Source organism: Ammodytes marinus (genome assembly GCF_949987685.1).
Source record: "Ammodytes marinus genome assembly, chromosome: 6".
NCBI classification, from domain to species: domain Eukaryota; kingdom Metazoa; phylum Chordata; class Actinopteri; order Uranoscopiformes; family Ammodytidae; genus Ammodytes; species Ammodytes marinus.
This window is the reverse complement of record NC_137235.1, coordinates 21,001,843-21,023,407: the sequence shown is the minus strand read 5'-3', so window position 1 is coordinate 21,023,407 and position 21,565 is coordinate 21,001,843. Positions and strand designations below refer to the sequence as shown.

The following is a 21,565-nucleotide window of genomic DNA, read 5'->3' as shown; positions in this document are numbered from 1 at the left end:
CTTTGCATCGTAGAGTCTTATCTTGCATTTGTGGATGTAGTGACGAACTGTGTTAATCGAAAATGGTTTTCTGAAGTGTTCCATGGCTAATGTAGTAATATCCTTTATAAAATCATGTCATTTTGTAATTCAGTGCCACCTCAGGTCATGTGCATTACATTCTAATTTTGGACCTTGAACCTTTTCAGAATTGGGGTTGTACATTATATGGCATCATTATACTTCTCTGCAACTTGTCATAGGGAAACTGCTACTCATGACAAGTTCTAAATAGTAAAGTCAAGATGGGGGCTAACATTACACCGTCCAACACTGGCTGATGGTTTGTCCTGAGGAGGACAATAGAAATGTTCACCAAGTGGAAAGGGGTCAGTCAGGTAAAAGCAAGTCTATGCTTATGAGACTTGGTGAAATATAATTCTACTTGGGAGGCACGTAGAAGGGAATCTGCTAATATGGCCAATATAAATTAAAACAATCTACTGTTTGATTTACAGATTCGATGATAATATTGTGTCACAATTTTGTAATGTACAATGTATAACAAAAACACAAATTCACGTTTGAATTTTTACAAAGCTTTAATGATTTACATTGCAAAATTATGACATTGAGCAGGATTTTATAAAATTGTGACACAATAGAAAAAGCTAGTATTACATTTACAGTATATGTTACAATGGCTTGTATTTTTACATAATAGCTCCACTTTATTTTTTCAACAACATATTTTAAGATCATTACTTGCATATGAAAAAGATAAATATGTATAAAAGGTCCAGGATTTTTAAGAGCAAACTAAAATATGTTACAAGATTAACACAATATAACAGTTAAATCACTACTAAGCCACTGTAAATGACACCCAGTTTTACCTGCAAAGATGTTTCACATTCAAAGCCTTCTAGCAGCTCCAATGTGTTAGCCCCTCCTGTTCCTGTCAGACTTTTAGTGTGAAACACCTGTTCAGGAGGTGTTGTGTTGCATAGAAGGAGCAAATATGGAAAAGTAGAATAATATCATACTTATTTTTTCCAATGTTAAGTTACTCTCAATCAGTCAACACTTATAGATAAAATAAATTGAATACAAAATTTCAGAAAAACATATTACTGCTAACAATCACTGTAATAGCAATTTATGATAACGTGGTGCCGATTTGCCATAAATATTAAGCATTTACTAATTTGTTAAAGAAGTAGGTTATAACTTTACAAGATGCTACACATTCCTCATTTTAATCATGATATTTCTTTAATACACTGAAACTTTTCTCTCATAATATTAGGAATTTCTTTCTTGTAAAATTACGACTTTTTCTTGTAATATTACAACTTCATTCTCATAATTTGTTTATTCTTTTCCCTCAATGTGGCCCTAATTCTCCGTCGTAAATTTCTCAATGAAAATTTGGAATAATTCTGAGGATAAAAATAGAGCAATTTTGACTGAGGTCTGGGGTAAGAATATACCATCCTTGTCAACTATTTTGGTTCCAGGTCAGTGAGCCAGTCGTGCTGATTATCTTGCTTATGGGTTTTTGACAGCTAGGAATAAATAATGTTTAGGTTCACGTTGAAGATGTCCCTGACCGCATGTGGCTATGTATCTGGGTGGTGTCTCTTTTGGTGTTTTTTCAGGTTGCTGGGATCAGAGAACTTCTCGGGGCAGAGGGGACAACGGTAAGGTCTCTCCCCAGTGTGGATGTACCTGTGGATCTTCAGGTTCCAGAACTGTGAGAACTTTTTGCCACAGATAGTACAGCCGTATGGCCTCTCTCCTGTGTGAGTGCGCAGGTGGGACTCTAAGTTTGCCGGGGAGGTGAAGCCTTTACCGCAGAACCTACACACGCAAACCCTCTTCCTGGGGAATTTCTGCTGCCTATCAGCGCTGCTGTAACCCCCCTGAGCCTGACTGTGACCTGGTTGTGAGAAGTGTTGGTTCTCCTGTGTCTGACCAAAGCCCTGAATGGGGTTAGACTCCTCTGATAGATCGATAACATGAGGCTGCTGCTGAAAGGACACAGAGCTGTTGAAGCCTCTAGGTTCTACAGCCAATCCCCTTCCTGCTGAATTCTCAACAGCCATTCCCCTGCCAGAGCTGCCAGGCTGTTGTTCAATGGGTGTGGTGAGAGGTACGCAGTGTGAGGATGGCCCCGGGAGACTGTTGTCATGACAATAACTAACCCCCCCATTAGTCCACAGTGAAGAGCTGCCATAGCTGACCTCAGAGAAGCCCCGCCCTGCCACCTGCAGGTCACATTGCTGATTGGTGGAGCTTTGTGTTGTGTCATCAAACGGCAGCGCTGCTCTGTAGTCATCGGTGCTCGACTCCACCAACCCTGGTTACAAAGAGAAAGACGCCGAGTCAATTTCTCTGTCACACTCTGGATCTATTCAACAGGATAATAGTTGGATTTAAACGCTTTTTATTTCTAACTTGTGGACTGTTTATTCATTATCCATGTTGAGAGGGACCACTGTTGTAAAACAATGTCTGGGGCCCACTCACACAAGGCAATCCGTACCGTGCACAAGCACACTCAATGCATAAAGTCTAGTTGGTTTGACCACTGTGAATGCTGGTACACTTACTTGGCCCTGGCCTGGTTGAAAGAGGTAAGCTTTGGCATGGTACGGGTGAAAATGCACGAGCATAGTAGACAGCTGTCCTACCGTAAGTTTATATGAGACTATTCCTGTCGACTGACAATATAAAAAAAGGTAGCATGTTTGCAGCAGATTTGGCCAGATGAAAATATAAAAATATACAACCATAGACTCGAAGTATAGAATGCACAAAAACCCAATCCCAAAATATTGTGTGTTCAAAACAAAAAGACGTGTCTTGACAGTGTCAATCAATGCGTTTGTCTCATGGAATTACGACGCGATGATCTATGTACTATAGGTAACCGTTCTCAGGACCGCTTGGACCTGGAGCAGTGTGAGTACTAGTAGTGTTGATAAAGTTCTACTTACAAATAAATCAGTTCAAATGTAATGTTTTTTAATTGTATTATTTTGCATGGATGTCTGCCTATGACAAAACATAGTGTTTATATGTTTAGATGTATGTTTGGATATGAAACAGATCATTTATATTACCACATTTAAGTAAATTCTTATAATTCCCAATTTTGAATATTCCCCCAAAAAATTGACGCGTGAAGCGTGATGCTTAGTCGCAATAGCCTAATCAGCTTGGAGATAGACCTGATGTCACTGACAGCTACACGGAGGACAGTGTACACAGCTAGTCTGAGAAACGCAGAGGAGAAAAATGTCTTTGCAGCAGCCGGTGCTGTATGACTGCAGGGGTTCTACAAGACGGAGCAGGCGTGGGGAAAGTGAGAGAGGAGAATGGGCTTCCTGGTTAATTCAGTGAATATGCTGTGTGGCTGTAGCCTGGCACCGCCCGCCTACCTACTTCTGCTAATTTTCATGTCAGTCTGGGTCCACGGTATATTCACGGGTTTTTCTCAGCCAGATTTTTGGCTGTCCAATCATGCTAAATCTGACCACAATAATTGGGACATCCTAAATCTTGTTCTACCATACTAAATAGCAGAAAGTATGGGTACTGGATCACAGGGTTTGATTGAGATTGATAGGTGGTTGGGTCTACTCACCCTCCTGTATGCTGAGGCCTGTCACCAGCTCCACCTCCTCCACCTTCACCAGCACAACGTCTGGCTCCTCCTCCTTCTGGTTAAAACACAAGAGCAAAGAGGACATGGGTCAAGTCTCGGCTGTTCTTTGTTTGGGCCGTGGGCACAGCAGGCAAGGTCAGCTCGACTTGCTTCCTATAATTTCAAAACAGCGACTTCGTCTTCGTTAATGTTGTGACTTTACTTAGCGGGACACATAACTATTAATTAACGATTAAGTAACTTATGGTTGTGGTTCTCTCTTTTGATACTGCCTGAAAGGCCACACATAAACACTAATGCTTGAATAATGTGGGAAAGTTGCACAGTGAATATCTTATAATATTTGGACTGCAAACAAATATACATGCATCAATACCTGAGCAATTTACATCTGTCACTACTACTGGAAGCAAAAGCTACTTGGTCACATGTCTGTCTCCTGGATTTGAATCATGGACTGCAAAGAATCCTGCAGAAATGTTCCTATCCTAAAAACAGGACTTTTGGTATGTTGATAAACAGGTTTAAATAGTACAGTGGAATTGAGGTTGCTGACATATGGGACTTCAAATTCACGGTTTTCAGTGATAGTAATTCATTCATTAATAAATAGTATTAATACATTTTAAGAAACATGTCTGAGTTAACCTGCAATGTATGACTTAGGTAAGCAATTATCATTAAAGACCCAGTCTGTAATTAAGACTGACTTCTGATTAGTTACTGATGGAGTCACCATGAGTCCTACATTAACTCAGGATGAACTGGGCATTAGTTAAGCATCAATCAATGCTGATGAGTGTCTACTTAATGTAAAGTCTTACCAAAGGGTAAAATGGCCTCGATAAAAGATCTATAAAATAACACCATCAGTGTCTTGTCAACATTGAAGGTGTTCTTGGCAGAAAGTAGAGTGTCTGCAGGCCCTTCTTGCATATCGTAGATGTGTTTGAGTCAAAATGTAAGTTCTTATCAATGACTGTTCCCAGGTATTTGTAAGAATCCACAGTCTCAACATGTTGTGTCCTTAATTGTAGATGGTGAGGTTGAATGGGAAGTTTTCCAGAAGTTGATTTCACAGCAGGGCAGACACACAACACTGAAACACTCTTCATTCAAACAGTCATGAAGAACACAATACGGAGAGAACAGAAGATTTTGAGCACCTTTGCTTGAGTGGAGATGAATCCATTGTAGAGAGGAATAACCCTGTTACATTTATGCTCCGCTCATAATGGGATACAACTGAATATGCGCGTTTGATACGGTTTGATAGTATCCAGCTCATAATGTTGCTGCACACAAATGGCGCATGCACACATGACACCCTTTATAATAGGTCTGCACTAAGTTGCACTATTTTGAAAGGACTCGTTGTAGACTAAATAAATAAAAACAGGCCAGCCCATTTCTTCCCCCTATACTCAAAACTAAATTGACCATACTACTACAAGCTGTTGTTTGGTCTGGCTGTGCGAGACCACTTTCAAGCAGCCCGAGACCACCTCTTTCAAGCGCACCAGAGTCTCGGACTGCGTTCAAACCAACACAAATGAACTGCACCAACGGCTTAAACGCTCCAGGGTTCGTTTCAACTGCACTAAACAAAGCTGGTGTGAACACGCCCTCAGTATACATTTTTTGTAATGCATTGTTTGAGAGAGCAAGATAACTAACTGTTTCGTACTTGTTGTGCATCAAATGTGTCAAACTTTGAGATGCAAAGTCTTGTCGACACGATGCTCGGTATGAAATGAAATTAGACTTCAGTGGTTTAAAAAATGCTTATTTTATTCCATATTTAAAATACATACAAAATGTGAAATATTTCAACTATAAAAAACATGAAATGTGTTACATTTAGAATGACAATACACTCCTTTACAATGTTGTCAGAGATGTAGTGACCTAAATACTGGCCATGAATGAATATGAACACCAGTACTGATCCTTTATATTAAATATATAACCCATGAGTGTCCATATCACTGGACAACCAGGTTCAAATCTTCTAGATATAATGGAGGTGAATGCAGTTTTTCCTAGATGTTCCAGCATATTCAGACCACTAATAAATGCTCCCTGACTGATGCTTGTTCTATTGTAGTCTTTCTTGTAGTTGGGGGGCCAGGGTTAATCTGTAACGATGGGCTGAAGTCCGATATTATTGTGGGTATTATGGGGGTGTATTTAGAGAAATATCTCGTCTGTAAGGTCCAGAGAAAAATATTTGATGTTCATCTGAAAAACATTGTGTGCCACATCTATATTCTATACAACACTGCGACTGGTGAATAATTTGAGCTTCAAAGACAGTGTTTCTCGCATTGTGGCTACTTTCAAACACCAAAATAAGTTGTTAACTTCATTGTACATTTTCACATTTTGAGCTGTTTCTAAGAAGGAAATGAGGCATTGCTGCCTTCATCTTTACAAACATTTAAGTAAAAAAATGAACTGGGGAATATTCAATGTGCTGCTATCACAACAATTATAACAAATAATAATAATGATAAGATATTTATTCCTAATGTTAGATTTGTTTAATATTTTGTTATGCACTGAACTGACAAATGGGAATACTATTGTTACGAGTAATCAAGCCTATTTAAAAGCATTATTTCTATTATAATTAGAGTTGCACCGATCCACTATTTTTCAGTATGCTTTGATTCTGATATCTGGGTTTTCTATGGAAGTACATCTGTCTCATCGGATTTTGAAAATAAAAAGCCATTAAATGTATAGCATTGACTATTTATGTATTGAAATAATGTATCTGAATTGTTTGCCTCTAAATTAAACTCTTAACATTTTCAATAACTCAATTTCAACTTTATTTTTACATTTTCAACGTTAACACATTCTGAATAGAAATTTAAGCTGCAAAATTCAATGTGTAAATTCAACAAATATATTTTTAAGGTACACAAATTCAGATTGCCCGAAAATGACATCTTACTGTTGAGAGATTCATGAAGACCTGCTGTATTTCAAACTGCTATTTCATTTGATTTTCTTACAATATATTTGGGCACTATAGCATTGAACATTCAATCTTCAGTTGACAAATATTGTATGACTGTGTGTGAATGAATGGAACCTGGAATTGTAAAGTTAACCTGTTTTAAATGTTGCTGAAGACTCACTTTTTTGCATTGGCCTTTAACACAAGTTGAGAGCTTTTGACATTCCTTATAAGTTTGTTTTCTATTGTGTTTTGTACAGCACTTTGGTCAACTGATGTTGTTTTTAAATGTTCTATATAGAAATAAATTTGATTTTGACTTTAATAAGGATATTACTTATTGGAGAAAAGAAAGCCCTGACTAGGAAGTGGTCGCAACCAGATGCTCCAACATTAGACGATTGGCAACAAAGTATTTATGACATTTACATTATGGAGACTAACATTTTCTATAAAAAGGCAATCAGAAAAATGTAAGGGATTGTGGTCAAAATGGGTCCGGTACATTAGCTCATGGAGACCGGACTTTAATTACCTTGCTACAATACCACCTTAACTGAACTACTGAGGAAACTGTACTGCGTAGTAGATTGTACTGAGTGTATGACATCCTTTGTTCAAATGTTTTAGTTGATTAAGGTAAAATGAAAGGCAGACTAATAGATGAAAGAGTTGAGTCATGACTTCATGCAATTGTAGAAGCGATGTTTGTGTCATTAATGCACTTAATATGTATATACATGGGAAGAATTGTATGTACTTAACTGTCTTTTGAATTCTGAACTATATATGACCTCCCTTGTAAAAATATAAGTATAACAAATTGGATTCCTGGACCTCTGGAACACTGTTTGAAGTTATACAGCTTCCTAAAAAGTTACTTTTTCCCCGTTGTTTACAGCAGCAGAGCCCACAGTTTGGTTTACAAACATAGTTTAGTCTTATGCTTAGTTCCAGGTGCCTCAAAATAGTTTTATTTTGATTTATGCTGATAGAATTATTTAATACTAAGAATAACATGTAGAGAAAATATGTTTAGTAAACTAACGTCAGGCTCTACAAATGTAAACAAATCCCCCTCCTCTGAAACTGCATAGTGCACCTTTAAGATGTAAAGCCTGTATCCTGTAATCACAACATGCTGGATTTCGGTGACGCATGCGGTCAATACAGACCCATGTGAATGTTGACAAAACATGAAAATGTGCATTTTGCATATCTGTCCTTGAAACAATGCATTACGTAATAACATTTCACTTCATCATGTAATAACATTTAGTAATAAACAGTCTAAACAGAGTATGTGATACACTTCTCCCCATTTAGTAATCATTTCAAAATGCACCATATTAGTGCCCGAAAATTAGAATTAGAATGAATTAGAATCCCCCCAAACATATATTTAGTAAATAATACTTTTTTTGAACCCTTAAACATAGATATATAAAAATTAGGGCTGTCAAAATTAACTCGTTAACGCAGGGTGATTCATTTCTAGAATTATTGCATTTATTTTTTTAACACAATAAACACATTTTCAGAATTACCTGCCCCACGCATCCCACCCCCTCTGCACTACAGTCACTCTAACATTGTGGCTCAGCTGACCCAGGATCAGCTCTGTGTGCGGCCAAACATAGCAGTACACTAGGCTATGTTTTGAACTGCTAACGGTCATGTCTATGTCGCGGGCGGCAGTTACTGTCAGAAGCAACAGGAGAAACTTTGTCTGCTTTGATCAGTGGACGGGCAGACACAAACGTCTGCAAACGATTTCAGAGGTGTGTGTGATTAATAAGTGACATCAACATAACGTCGGCTTTCTAGCAGAAATTAACAGTCGTGGGTGCGCGTGCAAACACACACACCATCAAATACATGCCATTCTAGAGCCTATATCCAATATTTTCAAAAAAATATGTTACAAATATGTCTAAAGTGACATGGGGCGGGGCGCTCGTGGCTTAGTGGTTAGAGTGCCCCCATAGAGGCTCAGTCCTCAGTTGCAGCAGATCGCGGGTTGGAGTCCGGCCCGTGGTTGTTCTCTGCATGTCATTCCCTTCTCTGCCCCATTTCATCTCTGTCTATCCAAACTGTCTAATAAAAAAGCAGAAAATGCCAAAAAAATAATAATAATAAATTTTTTCATTAAGTATTCTATCTTAATGCAAGTCATTAACAGTCTGCTATTGGTTGCAGCCAGGGGGAACTGTCAATGTAGTGTAAATGAATCCAATGAATTACAACACACCTGCTGCTGCTGCTGCAGTAAATAGGCTATAGCCTTAATGCTATTCATTTAGGCTACTTCCAGGGCAGCAATACATTTCACTTAACGCAATTGCTTGATAAAAAAAATCTGATTAAATCATCCGGCCGATAAATTGGTCGGGCTCTACACACCATATTATTTCATTTTCATTTAAAAGAAAAGTGCTAGCCCTGCTTTCTGTAATTAAAACCGCATTATTTAATAGGTTATGACAAAATGCAGAGAAATTTATTACATATTGCGTTCAGGCCGGTTATTTTAAAATGTGGCAGATATTACATAGTTATTACACGATGAAGGGAAAATGTATTTCATTTTGACATTTTATTACACAATGCGTTGTTACAGACCTTTAAAACATATTTGTTGTTAACTACTGTTGGAAACACTTCGAAATCTGTTCATAAAGTTGTAATGAAGGTCCTGTGCACAACTTATTTTCAGTATTTTCCTATTGCTATCATTGAGTCTTTTCTGGGACAAGACTTCACATAAGAAGACAACTCAGGTCTGCTCCCAGCTCTCCACGTCACTAGAGATTTCGGGGTGGCTCTTTTGCTGGTGTGTTTTCAGGTTTCTGATCCAGGCAAATCCGAGTCCACACAGCTCACAGCTGTAAGGTTTGTCTCCAGTGTGGACCCTCTGGTGTTTCCTCAGGTTCCCGGCCTCAGAGAAGGTCTTCCCACATGTTGAGCAGCTGAAGGGCTTCTCCCCGGTGTGGACGCGCTGATGGATCTCCACCTTTTTGGGACGGTTAAAAGACTTGCCACAGATGCTGCAGGCAAAGAGGCGTTCCTTGGTGGCAGGTCGTTGCTGGGCTTTGCTGCTGGGACTAAAGGGCTGGGCCGGGGGGACAGTGGGGCTGTAACCGGTCCAGCCGTTAACACTTGAAGAGGTGGATGGGAAATCAGATGCTGCCATAGTGTATGAACAAGATGGCCCCCTTCCTTCAGCTTCTTCTACCCCCGACGGCTGCTCGGGAAAAAACTCCTCAACCAATGAGCTTTTATCGTTGTCACAAAACACATCAAACTGGGAGTTATTGCTGCCGTCTTCGACATACAGCTGTGGGTTTACTGTTTTGAGTGGACTCTTAAGGAGAGGAGAGGAGTCACTGACCTCCACTCCTCTGCTGCTGGCGGCCTGCCTGCTCCTGCTGCTCTGGGCCTGGGTGTGTTCCAGCCGAGCCCTTCGTCCTGGACACTCCAACACTCCTTTACAGAGACAGGGTGGGACAAAAAATGGGAGAAACATTTAATTTGGTTTTCTTTTTCAACATATATTAATTGGATTTTTTTTTTTACAGAACAAACATCCAAATGAACTCCAATCCCCATAGCACAACATTCTCAGCCCTAATCATGAATCAAATTGCATACAAAATATATAGACATAGACTCATTTCCATTAACATACAGTGCATATGGAAAGTCTTCACAGTGCTTCACCTTTCCACATTGCGTTACAGGCTGGAATAACACATAATAAACCCATGATGACAACTTAAAAAAAGTTAGTCTGAGATTTTTGCAAATGTTTTAAAAATTAAAAAACTAAGAAATCACTTGTAATCCAGCATTATTCCTGGCTGTGAACATAACGAAATGTGGAAAAACTGAAGCGCTGTGAATACTTTCCATATGCACTGTATAGAGTCAGCGATTCTGGAGATTGCTTGCAGTGTTTCCCACACATTGGCCCTCATTTATCAACCGTGCGTAGACCAGAAAAATGGGTGTACGTACATTTCCACGCAAATCTCGGCATTTATCAATATGGACGTGAGCGTAGGATACGCTCAAATCCCACGCCAGCTCTCAGCTCGTGTACGCAAGTTTGTAAACAGCATGGACTCGCAGTGCAGGCTGTGCCGGGTAGCCGATGACTTTGTTGGACAATATTAGAAGGTAATACAAATGCAGTGTTTGCTCAGACCGAAATAAAGATATTAATCACTTAAAATTGTGCAGCTTATGGTGTGAAACTGAGTAAGAGAGCTGATTCAATAGTGCGCACACCGGCCACTTAGGAGCGCTGCATGGGCAGTTATCTTCGACTTGGAGCAGCTGGGGGGACACTGAGGCACGGGGGCTGCATTCATTCAAAATGTTAGCCTAAGTATTAAATATGTAGTAGGCCTACACTGCTCTTTATGATAAAAAAATACACGGCACAACATTCAACTTAACATTTTATTTATTTGACGCACTTTTTAGATGTTAGTTCCTCTTTTAATGTGTCATTGATTGCTTAAGCGAGCGATTTATTTCCACCGTTAACCGGCACGTTTTTCCAATCTGCTAGTGGAGCAGCTCAGTAGGACAGTGGGCGCTCTCACAGCTGATCGTTGTCGGGTCGGCTTGTGCAGCTGACCGCCGGGCTGACCACTCGTGCCAAGCGCATGCTGTTATACAGTAAAATGCAAAATGTGTTATTTTTAGTTTTTAAACCCCTTTTGAGTAGTGCTATCTAAAAGGGCCAATACATTTTAATCATTCAAATCTCTGTAGACGTGTATTTATTTTATGGGGACCATTATCGGACAGTTGGTGCGTCTTTTTCTCCTCTACCACTTATATTATGCCCGCACGTTGGTTGCATTTCAGAACAGCAACACCCTTTATTTAGTGGCGATTTTTGAGTCAGACCACTTTTATTTCATCTATGTAAAGAAATGGCGACATATAATTGTATATGCTGTTTTATAGCATTTGAGCGCTGGAGATCGTTTGTTGTCAACATCAACGCTGTTGACCGCAGGAGTTATTTCCTTCCTAACTGCTGCCTTCTGTCGTTCTTTGATGTCGCTTGTAATGCTCCGAAATGAAACTCCTTTTTTTTTTTTTTTTCGCTGTTATTTTGTCAATTTCTACTTCAGAGAAGTTCCTCTTCTGTGCCGTAATGCGCATATCCATGTCGTAAAACCTCTGGGCGAGGCCTCTAAACTGAGAAAATATAGGGGCGTGATACGATTGTTTTCAGCCGCCGCATTTATCAATAATGGCCTGGCATACGCCGAGATTGGCGAGATACGACTGTTTGATAAATCCCACGCGATACCTGGCGTAGGGAGGTATTTGCGCCAGAATCTGCACCAGTTTCCACGCAAGTTTGATAAATGAGGGCCATAGGCTCTACTTGGGAAGCCCGCCCGGCTACTTTGTTCCGTATTTTTGAAAATCAACGTCAGAGCGATTATTTTATTAGCCTATAATGAAACTGTGCAGCTCTGACTGCTGCTTCTTTCTCCCTCTGCCTGTCTGGAATGCCTTTCTCGTTGACCAGTGAGAAGCCCTGTATTAGTGTTGCCACTACGAGAATGCTGTTCTCATTGACCAATGAAAAGCGCTGTCAGTGTCGCAAAGATCTTCCTGCAACGCAAGTTTCAAAAACATGGTTGACGCTACTCCGAGTCAAGTCCACTGCTGGCATTAAAGAATAAACAGTTACAGCAGGTTTACAGAACACAATGAAGAAAATAACTCTTTCCCCGGGACCACTGAGAAATTATTCCCAAATCCAAAACTGAAACCGCAAATCCAAAACAGCCTTCATAGTCTGTGATTATTTTGAAAACCTAAAGATTATAAGGTATGTAAGGTATGTAATGAAGCACACTTATTTTTGGTTGATATTTAAAACAAATATTTAATAAAAAATAGGGCTGTCAAAATGAACGCGTTAACGCAGGGTGATTAATTTCTGGAATTAATGCATACATTTTTTTAACGCACGCGCAGAATTTTTCTCAATTAATAAAAAAAAAACATTTTAAATGTATATATCCACCTTCTGTCATTTATCGTTCCGTTCCTACAATAATATGCAAAGAAAATTAAAATTTTTCGAGCATATTTCGAATGGTAGAATTAATCGTGATTAATCCACAGCTACCCTATGATTAATCTTCATAAAAATTGTAATCGTCTTTGCCTATACAACACATAATTGATGCTGTAAATGAAGGAGATATGTTGTACGGCTTATGCCACATAGCAGAACCTAGCAGATGCCATGTATAATTAAGTTGATCCGTTATTATCCTAACTTTCCTGAACTTAACATGCATTTTGCTTTTCTCCCCTGTATACAACCTGAAAAACTCAATAAATACAATGTTAAAAAAAAGAAAGTTGTTATCGTTTGACAGCCCTAATAACTTTTTCTTCAATAGCTTCTACATTATGTGACCCAGTGTCTCCAAATGATTCCAGAAAATAGTACTAAACCGCACACACAGCCCTTACTTTTCCTCTCAAAGTGCACCAGAGTGATGCATTATAGTTTGACAGTTTGACAGGTATCAAATTTTCTCCCGGACCCCCCCTAGAGGTCCCCCGCAACAGTTTTACAGAATTCTGTGGTAAACACTGCTGTAGATGAATCAACTATTGTTCATATTAGTCACCAATTATAGCTTACATGGTTAATACCAAAATGCTGTTTCAGGCTCTTTTTAGCACAAATACTGTTCATTCTCTAATAATTTCCTGTCGCCCTTGATTGATTTTTTAAAAACCCAAATGGCTTTCTTACTCAATGCAGCAGTTGAGTTTGTAACAACATTGTTATTCATGTGTAGTCTCAGAGGCCAGATTACCCTGATGACATCATCATAGTCATTTTGTCAAGACTTGCTTAAGCTCCTTCAAAGTCACAGTAAACATTCACATGTCACCGTTACTAATACTCTGACCATGAGCGAAATATTCAAGTGCTAGTTAATTGAACATGAATCTGACTAAGCATTCAGTGGCAGTATTCACAACTGTTTTTCATGTGGGTCAATATTTTTTTTCTAAAGTACACACGCCACTTCAACACACATGCGTCAGTGCTTTGTCTGTTCTCACCGTCATCTCCTATAAGAGGTACGTCGTCCTCTGTCTCTTCAGCATGTAACATGTGTGTCTCTTCTTTGACCAGCAGCACTGTCTCTGGCTCCACCAGCTCGGCATCTGCAGACTGGACAACAAGGAGGGTTGTTCACTCACTCACTCAGCACACACCAGTTTCATATTCATGTAGCTTCCAAGTACAAACAGCCGCTGTTTACCGAGTTAAGTTAGTTACTTACTTAGCACTTCATAAAAGACTCTCAGGGAGACTTTCCTACTTAAAATCAGTGCTTTTTACATTTATCTATTTATACTCTGTCTACCCATTGTCATGACTCCATACTGTACATTTTGAATTTATTTAATTTACTGTATATTGCACATATCGTCAATAATGTTCTTCATATTGCACATTTACAATGTATTTGTCTATGCTGTTTGGTTTTGCCTTACTTGTAGAACTATCTAGAATGTATTTACTATTTATCCTATATATTACTCATCTTATTAGATCCTTTTGTACTTATTGCACAGTGGGTCGGATATAAACGTATTTTGAAATCCTCTGCATGTCTGGAACATATTGCAGAAATTGACCATAGAGTTGATTTGACTTGCCTTACTTACTTCTTGACTTAGTTAGTTACTTAGTTCGTCAAGAGTTTAGGGCTATGTTCCTATGTGGCGGTGCTCAGTAGCTAACCTGTGGTGAACTGTGCTTAGCTTACCTTCCTCTGGATGCTGTCAGATTCAATCCTCTCGCTCACTGCATCCCCTGCTGCAGCTCTGCCTGTCCACAGAGACATCCCCATCTGTCGCCCAAACACTCCATCTACACACACACACACAGTGTTCAAAGATCAGCAGTGACACTTTAATGACAGAGATGTGTGTTAGTAGAAAATCTCTAAAATAACAGAAAACCAGAGAGAAATTGAACATCGACTTCCACTGATTAGTTATTATATGGTACAATGCTGGAATAAAGGAGCACAAGCACTTGACATTATTCATTTGAAATACTGTTGTGACACAACATGTCTTTAATGCGAATAGCATCAATGTGCAGTCTGTAAAATAATTTGCAATGTCTATGGTCAACAAGTATTCTGATACCGGATCAAAGTGAGAGTACAACATGTTTAGCCACAGAGAAACTGCTAGTTGTTAAAACACACTGAGAAAGTGGTTTTAAATTTGGAAATGGCAATGAGGGTATATTAGAAACAAGGCAAGCTTAACAAACTGGAAACAGTACAGCGACATCCAGTTATAGGCAGGGCCGGTTCTATCCAGTTAGATTAGGGCGGGATGATAGGAATAATAGGTGGGCAGAAATACCGAAGACGCGAGCGTGCTCTGCTCCTGCTTGTTTGGCACAGTTACTGTGATGTAAGCTTTTAGACAGATCAAAACTTTATTTATTTGCTCGCGCCGTGCCGTCTCGGTGCATTTACAAGCGTTATACGCTCACAATATGGGGGGAATAAATATAGGAGGAGCTGGTTTGACCGGGCAAAAACGAGAGACGGATGGCTTGAAACGCAGTTGTTCCAAGTACGGCTCGATACTTTGACCCATATTCTGGCTGAACCACGCCTACCTAAAGGATAGGGTCATATATCACGCCTACCTAAAGGAAAGGATCAGCGGTGGAAACACCATGGACATATTATTAAAAGGACACCATATTAAAACATGCCGCCTATTCATTCCTATGAAAGCTGCTTAGTGGCGCAGAGCAACATCAAGAATAGAATTTCCTCTCCATCATGGGTGCGGCCTAAAGGCCATTTCAGGCAGTAGGCGACATTCCGCTCGCGTTGTCACGTTGCGCTCCCCGTGTGAAGTGAAGGGCAGAGGAGAGCGATTCTGATTTTTCAACTGCCACGTCAAAAAAGATAAACAGTTCTCAACATGTGTTCGATGAGCAAGGAAGCGACAATTCCACGGGAGTGCGCCCGCTTGTTGTGCCGCCTGACAGAACGCGTAGCCTTCCCTCTGCCTGCTTGCCTCTCCATTGAAAATGCATTAGCAGGCGCGACAAACGCCTCCCGTGTGAAACAGCCTTAACACGCCCCTAGCGCATGACGCGCAGTGTATGTTTCAAGACGTCCCGGATGTAGAAATATTCTCGTTCTCTAGCATTGTAAGCTAGATGTCGTAGGCCCCACACCTCAGCTAACACTGAAAATAAACGGCTAATAAAACGCTTGGGGTGGCGTTTTGAAAGGAGAAAACTTTTTTTATTAAATTAAATTTTATTAGTATGAGGTGGTGGTGGTGGACAAGTTTGACCCACAAAGTGTGGGGTGGAGGATGCCTGTTTGACTCTCCTGGACACCGTTTGCAGACAGCTGGACTCCCCACACTGCCACACACGGATTTTATTCATGGACTTTTCTTCCGCTTTTAGCACAGTCAACCCGGCCGCCCTCTGCAACCGCCTTCTGGATCTACAAATCAACCCATCATTCATCCTGTGGATAAAAGACTTCCTGCAGGACCGGTCCCAGCACGTGGTGGTAAATGGCTTTAAATCCAAGAACATGATTTTAACCAGGGTTGTGTTTTATCACCGATTTTATTTTCCATCTACACAAACAACATAACAAACAACAACAGTGACATTTCCCTTTTTAAGTATGCAGATGACATGGCCCTGGTGGCCGACATCAAGGATAACTCCTCTCTGGCTGCCTACTATCAACAGGTCAACACCCTGATGCTGTGGATCAAAGAGAGCTCTTTGGAGCTCAACATCTCCAAGACCAAGGAGCTGGGTTGTGGGGGGAGGCAAACATCTTCCCCCCAACCTCTCTTTGAACCTCTGAGGCTGAATGGGCAGACAGTTGAGCAGGTCTCTACCTTTAGATACCTGGGCACAGATATCGACACCCACCTGTCCTTCTCCCAGCACACAGACTCTGTGTACAAAAAAGCACAGCAACGCCTGTTCCTGCTGAGGAAACTCAGGAGCTTTGATGTCAGACAGGACATTTTAACAGCTGTCTATAAATCACTCATAGAATCTGTACTCACGTTCAACATCACATGCTGGTTCACCCTCACCTCTGTCAAAAACAAATCAAAGCAATCAAGGAAGCAAAATAACTGGCAAAACTCAAATTAAACTAGAACTGCAAGCAGTTGTGAACGGGGGCCAAGCCTCCCACGCGACTCGGGATCGGGCGTCGTCGTCCGCGTCGCCGGCCCCTCGCTTCACGGAATCCGGGGAAGTAAAGATTTTGAATGTGGGATGTTCGGTGTGGGAGTTATAGCCCCAAACGCGTTTCCTTTGCTTTTTGTGGTTTTGGCGCCCCCTATGGATGACATTCTCAAAACTACGTTAGATAGAAAGATGCAGCTCAATGTACCAAACAAGTGGATGTCAAGTTTTTGAATGTGCGATGTTCGGTTGGGGAGTTATAGCAAAATCAAATTGTCATCCTCTCCATTGTAAAGACACTTTTTTGAATTTTCCCATTTTCCCGCCTAAAGACTTAGAAAATGGCGAAAACAGGCAAAAAAATTGAAAAACTCTTTTTTTTAATAAGTCCGGCCCACATAAAAATGTCTTTCCCATATTTTGGCCATAGGCTCAGGTATGCCCCATGATAGTCTCCCTTGAGTTTCAAGAAAATCCCTCTTTTTTTTTTTTTTAACGGATTTTCGCAAATCTTTAAAGCGCTACCGTTTGGTCTTCCGATGGTCGTAGAAAAATTATTTGACCAACTTTTGCTCGTGGGAGTCGGTAGAGCATAATGCTTTTGGTTTCGTCCAAATCGGGCGAAAACTCTAGGAGGAGTATGTTTTGGTGACTGACACAGTTTTTGCGATGTAGCGAAAAATGTATATATACGCAAATGGGCGTGGCCTATCTCAAAAGATGCAGCTGACTTGTGGGCATCTGTGGATGTCAAGTTTTTGACTGTCGGACTTTCTGTGCTGAAGTTATAGCCCCAAACGCGTTTTTCTGCCGTTGTAGCGCCACCTAGTGGCCGGCATGTCTGAATTCATTTGTCTGCGTTCCTTGGATGGACCTGGATAAGCTATGCAAGTGGCATGTCCCAACCCTTTACGGTTTGGGCTGCAGCACCACTTTCTCGCGGAGAAAAATAATAATAGGAATAATAATCCCTACAAGAACAATAGGGTTCCCTGCCCCGCAGGGCTTGGGAACCGCGTTGCTCTGCAAAACGCGGTCCCAGCCCTACTCGGGCTTGGCCCCCTAATTATCAGTACTCCACAGCCAGGCAGTTAAAAGGAAAGCCAACCTCATTAAACAGGATCCCACCCACCCCCTGCACAAGTCCTTCCAACTTCTGCCATCAGGCCGCCAGTATAGAGTACCCCTATCTAAGAAAAATATACACAAAAACTCATTCATACCCATTGCCATAAACAGCTTAAACAAACAATGAACAATGTCACTTTACACATATCCACAGCTTTTATCTTGTTTATTTTTACAGTTTTTTATATTTATACTTGTTTTATGATCTATACACACTGTGTGTGCTCTCAGAAATCAATGTTGTATGAATGCCTATCAGTACATTATCCTGTTTGTATGTCGAGCCACGTCAAAGATGATTTTCTGTTACGACAGACAATAAAATTTTCTGAATCTGAATGAGCCTTTGATTGATATCCAGAATGTTTTTGCAGAGACACATTCCCGTTTCCCGCTGAGTAAGCCCTGAATGCAGCTCGCAGATCGAGGAGGGGTTAAATGTGGGTTGGGTTCATGGTATCTGCACATTTTTAAAGTTCAAATTTAAAGACATTTAAGACCTTTTAAAGACCTCTAAAATGAAAAAATAACACCAATACCGCGGTAACAGAAATCGACAAACTACACTACAGTATACTCCCTAAAGGGTTGCATTAAATATGACTAACAAATATTCAATGCACTATAGCTAAGCTAATAACTGCTGTCTAATTACAGAAAATAAAAAAAATTCAGCAGTCTGAATGAAGACAATGTTCCCCTGCATTTATCATGAAATAAATATAAGAGATCACTGTAAAGGCAACCTGAAAACCCATCATTACCACCTTTTCAACCAATTAGGCTATAGAACTGTATCAATTGGTTTACATTTTCTAATTAAATCGAGTAACAAGAACAGTTTAATCAATTTAGAAAATATGTGTTAGGTGCAGCATACAATATTTTAATTGGGCTAAATTAAAAATTGGATCTTTTATGGGGAAGAATAATCCGAACGTTCTTCATATTTTAATTCCTTATTCAATAAATAACAAACTTAGTCCATTAACTTTCTTTTTCAGAACTTATGGCAGAAACTATCTAAAAATTGGTTCCACAGGTCAAGGGAGGTTTTTGCAATTTCAAAATCGTATGTGTATGTTGGCCTAGCCAACTGTAGATTTACATCCATGCTCACGGGACCTGCGGTAATTTGCGCAAAGTAATTTTTTCTTCATACAGTATTGCAGGCGTTCAGGTTAATAAACCGCGGGTATTAGGGTTGTACGGATTGGCGAAGGAAACGTATGCTACTATCTGCGATTGATGGGAGGATCGGCAATAGCTTTTATCTAGCTGTCAGAAAGGGAGTGCAGAGTGGAGAGAAAGAAAGCGAGACAAGCAGTGAAATAGAGACCCCCGTCTCACTCCATGAGCTCACGCTAAGTCAACGCGACCTGAATGAACGTCTGCTATTTATAAATATAGATAAATAAACATGTTTACTGAACACAATCAACGTGTTGTGTGATTTGCGAGGCACATAGCATGACTGTAGGTTGTGAACCAGCGGGCAGTTCTGAATGAACTGCGGCCGACCCAGAGTCACTTGGCGGGAAAACATAGGGCTCTGGTGGGACCAACAGGCTGTGGGAACATATAGTGATGATCCGGAGGCTCATGGCCGGCCTGGGACTGACCAACACCGACGAAAAGTCACTGTTGGCGGGGCTGGGTTGAGGCGTACGGCCGGGAGCCGGAGGTTGTGAAACAGCGGGGCGTTCTGGATGAAGTTTGGCCGACCAAGAGTCACTGTTGGCGGGGCTGGGTTCAGGCACATGGCCGGAGGCCGGCCTGGAAGAGGCTAATGAGCGTGGCGTTATGGATGTGGCCGAGTTAGAGTGAGTGAAAGTGGGTCTGGGGGTGCTCACAGTGTCCCCTTGAAAAACATACATTTAACTATGAAATTAGCATATATAGTAATATTAAAAACCTACATTTTATATAATATGTATAATATTATCGTTATATTCTACACAACAAAGTGCTACCGGATCTCCGCCACCAGATGGCGCCCGCGCGGAGTTAAACGTTTAGCCCAACCCACATTTGGCCCCTCTGCGAGCTGGAGTCAGGGGCACTTGGCTTGTATTGGAGTGAACGGGGAAATCTGCTTCTGGGCTCGTATGAATTTACAGACTCGTCCACAGCCGGCCAAAAGAGCTGCAATACCAGGCTTGGCCACTGAGCACTGCTGGATTGCAGAAGAAGGCACTGCTCCTGGGGGCCTGAGAAACACTCGCCAGATATAAGCGAGCTGTCCCTCTCCGACCCGCTTTGATCGGTGTTTTAACTTTTAAATGTTGTTGTATTTTCTTAGTATTTTGTCTCCCATCTGTTAGCTTTATATCTAGGCTACTGTATTAAAAAGAAACAGTGTTTTAATTGTAAGAAATGGTTAGACTCGGTGATCCAGTCTAGTAGTGCATTCCTCCTTTCATCTTACCGGTGGAAGGCGCGGAATCTCGTAGCCTGTCGCTGCCGAGGACCTGCACCCTGGGTCGGCTGCCGTTGATGGCGCTCTCCCGGAGCCTCCGTTCTGCGTTGCCCCGGGCCATCTTTAGCTCCAGCAGATGCACCTTCCTCTTGAGCGCCTTGTTCTCTCGCTGGCACTGGGACATCTGTAAACTCACCACGGCATAGTCGTCGTCCACCAGTTTACAGATCTCCGCCACCGCAGTGTTAGCCAGGACCTCCATGATGGAAGCTAGCTGCGTCTGGAAGGCTAGGCGGCTGGACATGTTTCCTTATCTGGCTGCTCCGTCGAGTTAGGGAAAAAAAACGTATAAGTCTTTTAGCAAGTGTGAGCTATGATGGTGGTTTTATCAAGGAATTACATCCAAAGTGAAAATCCTACGCATTTTTTGCTTAGTAGTTAAAAGCTAAAGTAGCTAGCCTCTGGGGCTCTATCATGGACTATAATTCACAACAAGCTCCCACCGCGAACATCTGGCGTCATTTCCGCTTAGAAAAAGTCTTCTTCTCCTTTTTTTTTAATTGGCGGGTTGCAACCATAGCTTTCTTGGTGCATACCGCCACCAACTGTATCGGAGTATACAACAGTATTATGCCTTTTTCTATGGTCTTTTTACAAGAAAATAAATAGATAGATAGATAGATAGATAGATAGATAGATAAATAAATAAATAAATAAATAAATAAATAAATAAATAAATAAATAAATAAGTGGATAAAAGGGGGGGGGGGGGGCTTTAGGCTATATAAATACTAAACTCTTTTAAATTATCCTGTCTCCTAACTGTGTAAGTGATACACCCTCTCTTGCTGTGCCACCCAGACTCCACACTTCCTGCTCTCTGCACTTTACCAGCCAACCTTATTCTCTCCTCTGTGTATCTCTCACACTCCATCAATACATGCTCCACAGTTTCTGTTTTTCCACATTCACACCCATCCGTTCCACTTTTCCCTATTAAAAATAAAGTTTTATATAGTCCTGTATGTCCTATTCTCATTCTTGTGAGCACTGTTTTTTTTTAAAGTCAGGGATGTGTATGTGTATTATGGGTTGGTTTCCTTTTTATATTTATTTTCT

General features: G+C 40.8%; 1 protein-coding gene across 2 annotated transcripts; it reads right to left on the bottom strand.

Moving 5' to 3' along the window:
• Positions 1-1,427: 1,427 nt before the first annotated feature.
• Positions 1,428-20,912, bottom strand: LOC307251357 (uncharacterized protein). 2 transcript variants are annotated; one of them, XM_080028705.1, is made up of 6 exons: positions 20,456-20,912; positions 14,459-14,562; positions 13,746-13,857; positions 10,012-10,106; positions 3,632-3,704; positions 1,428-2,341 (listed from the first exon to the last, which is right to left on the bottom strand). In XM_080028705.1, exons 1-6 carry the CDS (start codon positions 20,748-20,750, stop codon positions 1,602-1,604), a joined length of 1,419 nt encoding a protein of 472 aa, XP_079884831.1. In that variant the 5' UTR covers positions 20,751-20,912; the 3' UTR covers positions 1,428-1,601. The 2 variants fall into 2 exon arrangements, with proteins under 2 accessions (XP_079884831.1, XP_079884832.1); XM_080028706.1 differs by lacking the exons at positions 1,428-2,341; positions 3,632-3,704 and having other exon boundaries at positions 5,512-10,106.
• Positions 20,913-21,565: the final 653 nt, after the last annotated feature.